The 2857-nt window shown below is 46.7% G+C and overlaps 1 protein-coding gene across 1 annotated transcript in view; it reads left to right on the top strand.

Annotated features, from left to right (window-relative positions):
* COPS7A (COP9 signalosome subunit 7A) overlaps positions 1 to 2857 on the top strand; it is a 7931-nt gene that overhangs the window by 2760 nt on the left and 2314 nt on the right. The window contains exons 3-5 of the mRNA XM_003796397.1: positions 519 to 594; positions 812 to 900; positions 2159 to 2361. Of these exons, the coding sequence (XP_003796445.1) occupies positions 519 to 594; positions 812 to 900; positions 2159 to 2361 (368 nt within the window). The remainder of the gene's footprint in view (positions 1 to 518; positions 595 to 811; positions 901 to 2158; positions 2362 to 2857) is intronic.

The raw sequence follows: 2857 nt of genomic DNA, 5'->3' as shown, positions 1-2857 counted from the left end.
TCACAGCTCACAGCATCCTCCAACTCTTGGGCTTAAGCAGTTCTTTGCTTCAGCCTCCCACGTAGTTGGGGCTACAGGTGCTTGCCACAATGCCCAGCTATTTTCTTTTTTGTTGCAGTTATCGTTGTTTAGCTGCCCTGAGCTGGGTTCGAACCCACCACCCTGGGTGCACGTGTCCAGCTCCGTAACCACTGGCTACAGGCACCTAGCGTGTGTGTTAGGCTCTGAACACTGAATGTTTTCATCCCCAAATTTAGCATAGGAATTGGATAGCTTGTGGTACAGTAGGGCACTGTGGATTGGGAGAAAAGTGAAAGCAAAGGCCTAGAGGTGAAAATGAGCCTTTTCTATGTGGAAGTGATCAAAGAGGCAGAGAACTTTTGGTCAACTGGGAGAGATAATACTGGCTGGGAAAAATGGGGACTGGCCAGAAAATGGGATTTCAAAATGGGGTAGACCTAGGAGGATGGGGAGGGACAGCTTCCTGTCACCTCCTCTTTTCCCTCATATTCTTGCAGCTGGCTGAGAGCGACTTCGCGTCCACATTCCGGCTGCTCACAGTGTTTGCTTACGGGACATATGCCGACTACTTAGGTAACTAGAGGGGCTGGAGCTCTGGAGTAACAGGGATGGGAAAAGGGGAATTTCTAGAGAGACTTAGAAAAAATTCCTGAGATACCCCTTTTCGATCTCCTTGGTGCACAGGGTCAGGGTTAAGACTTGAATCATAACAAAATGCGGGGGAAGAGGAAGCTAGGGCTTTCCAAAAAGCTGAAATCAGGATTTGCTACACTTTTTCCTTTTTCCCTAGCTGAAGCCCGAAATCTTCCCCCGCTCACAGAGGCTCAGAAGAATAAGCTTCGACATCTATCAGTAGTCACCCTGGCTGCCAAAGTAAAGGTAAGTTACATTTGCCCCAGTCCTACTCCAGGGAGGTCTAGAGCATCCTTTTTTATGTGCCTGGGAGTTTGTACTGGGACAGCCCTTGATCACATGGTTCTCTCTCTCTTTGTTCCTCCAAGGTCTGTTTCTAAACTACTTCATAGGCAGCCATTAAGCCTATTCTTAGTTATCTGATTTGTTTTTACTTTTCAATCAACGTAAGTTCTAAATAAACATCTTTTGTGGTTTTGCCCAAAATTGTAACTAGGATAGAGGCTGTGCACATGTTACTCCCCAATATGTCAAGTCCTCATGAACAAAGGCTCAGAGCTGGGAATGGGACTCTCTACTGATGAAGTGCTAGGTTTCTGTTTGTCAGAAACAGGAAATATGTATCTCTGTATTCACATTAGGCTCAGTTTTTTGTTCAGTGTCTTGCCCCTTACTGCCCAATCTGCAGTCTTCCAGTTGTTATTTGCCTCTCACTCCATCTCATAATTTTATTATATTATATTTTATATTTTCTTTTTTTGAGGCAGAGTCTCACTATGTTGCCTTCAGTAGAGTGCTGTGGCATCATCACTCACAACAACTTCAAACTCCTGGGCTCAAGGGATTCTCTGTCTCAGCCTCAAAGGAGCTGGGACTACAGACACCCACCACAACGCCCAACTATTTTTAGAGATGGGGTGTTGCTCTTGCTCAAGCTAGTCTCGAACTCCTGAGCTCAAGTAGTCTGCCCATCTTGGCCTCCCAAAGTGCTGGGATTATAGGTGTGAGCCACTGTGGCCAGCCCTCATAATTTTACTTGCATCAGGCTCTCTGTTGTGAGATGCCTCAAAAGGAGTGCCTGTTGGAAGTAGGTGAACTATAAATGATAAACAGTACTCTAGATATCACCCATTACTGCATATTACCCTTATGGCAAGTTGATCCCAACCAAAGGCCATGTGACGTCCTAAGCTGTGGCCAAAGGATGACACCAGGCAGATGTTACTCTCTCCCTTTGTGGTGTAGGGGGTGAGTGTGGGAAGGGTGATAGGGAAGCATAATTAAGTCTTACATATTTTTTAAGATTATCTTATGATATTTTTATGAAGTGGGGATACTTTTATTTCTTTTGCCTTAGAACCAGCCTTTTAGAGGAATGATTTAGGAATAGGAATGGAGAGTAGATAAGACTTGGACAGGGATGGAAAAGAAGGGAAGAGTAGTTTTGGAAACCCCTCTTTGCTGAGGAATGTCACACATCCTGGCTTGACTTCCCTGGGTCCAGTGCATCCCCTATGCAGTGTTGCTGGAGGCCCTTGCTCTGCGTAATGTGAGGCAGCTAGAAGACCTTGTGATTGAAGCTGTGTACGCCGATGTGCTTCGTGGGTCCCTGGACCAGCGCAATCAACGGCTGGAGGTTGACTACAGCATCGGGCGGGACATCCAGCGCCAGGACCTCAGTGCCATTGCCCGAACCCTGCAGGAGTGGTGAGACCCTTATCCTAGCACTGTCCCTTCCCTTCTCACCCCAGAAAGGGAGAAGTGCTTCTTGGTGGGAGAGGGCAGGTGGTAGCCTGGGCTGTAGAGGTGGAACCCAAGAGGATGAAGGGAAATGAGCTCATTCCTCCAAAGGCTTCTGATTATGAGGGAATGCAGCAGTGGAGGAGGCTTTGGGAAGAGGTGGTGAAGTCCTTGATGCAGGGAAAGGCAGAGAAAGGAAGGGATACTATTGAAGGCATCCTAACTGGGAAGGTTGATCAGCTGTCTTAGACTGGATTCAACCCATTGGTCTGTAACCACCATTGTCCACAGGCCTTGGGGCTTGGGGCTTGGGGCTTGGGGCTCTTCCTCTTCTCTTTTTCTTGTTGCATCCCTGTCTAGCTTCAGTGTGTCTTTATTCATTGCTTCACCTTTTGTTTTGTTCTGTTTAACATCTTCTATGCTATTTTGTTTTCGGTTCCTACTCCTTTTTTTTTTTTTTTTT

Source organism: Otolemur garnettii, unplaced genomic scaffold (assembly GCF_000181295.1).
Source record: "Otolemur garnettii isolate 467f Iridium unplaced genomic scaffold, OtoGar3 scaffold00104, whole genome shotgun sequence".
Lineage (NCBI taxonomy): Eukaryota > Metazoa > Chordata > Mammalia > Primates > Galagidae > Otolemur > Otolemur garnettii.
The sequence above is the reverse complement of the archived record's forward strand: the minus strand, read 5'-3'. Positions and strand labels throughout refer to the sequence as shown.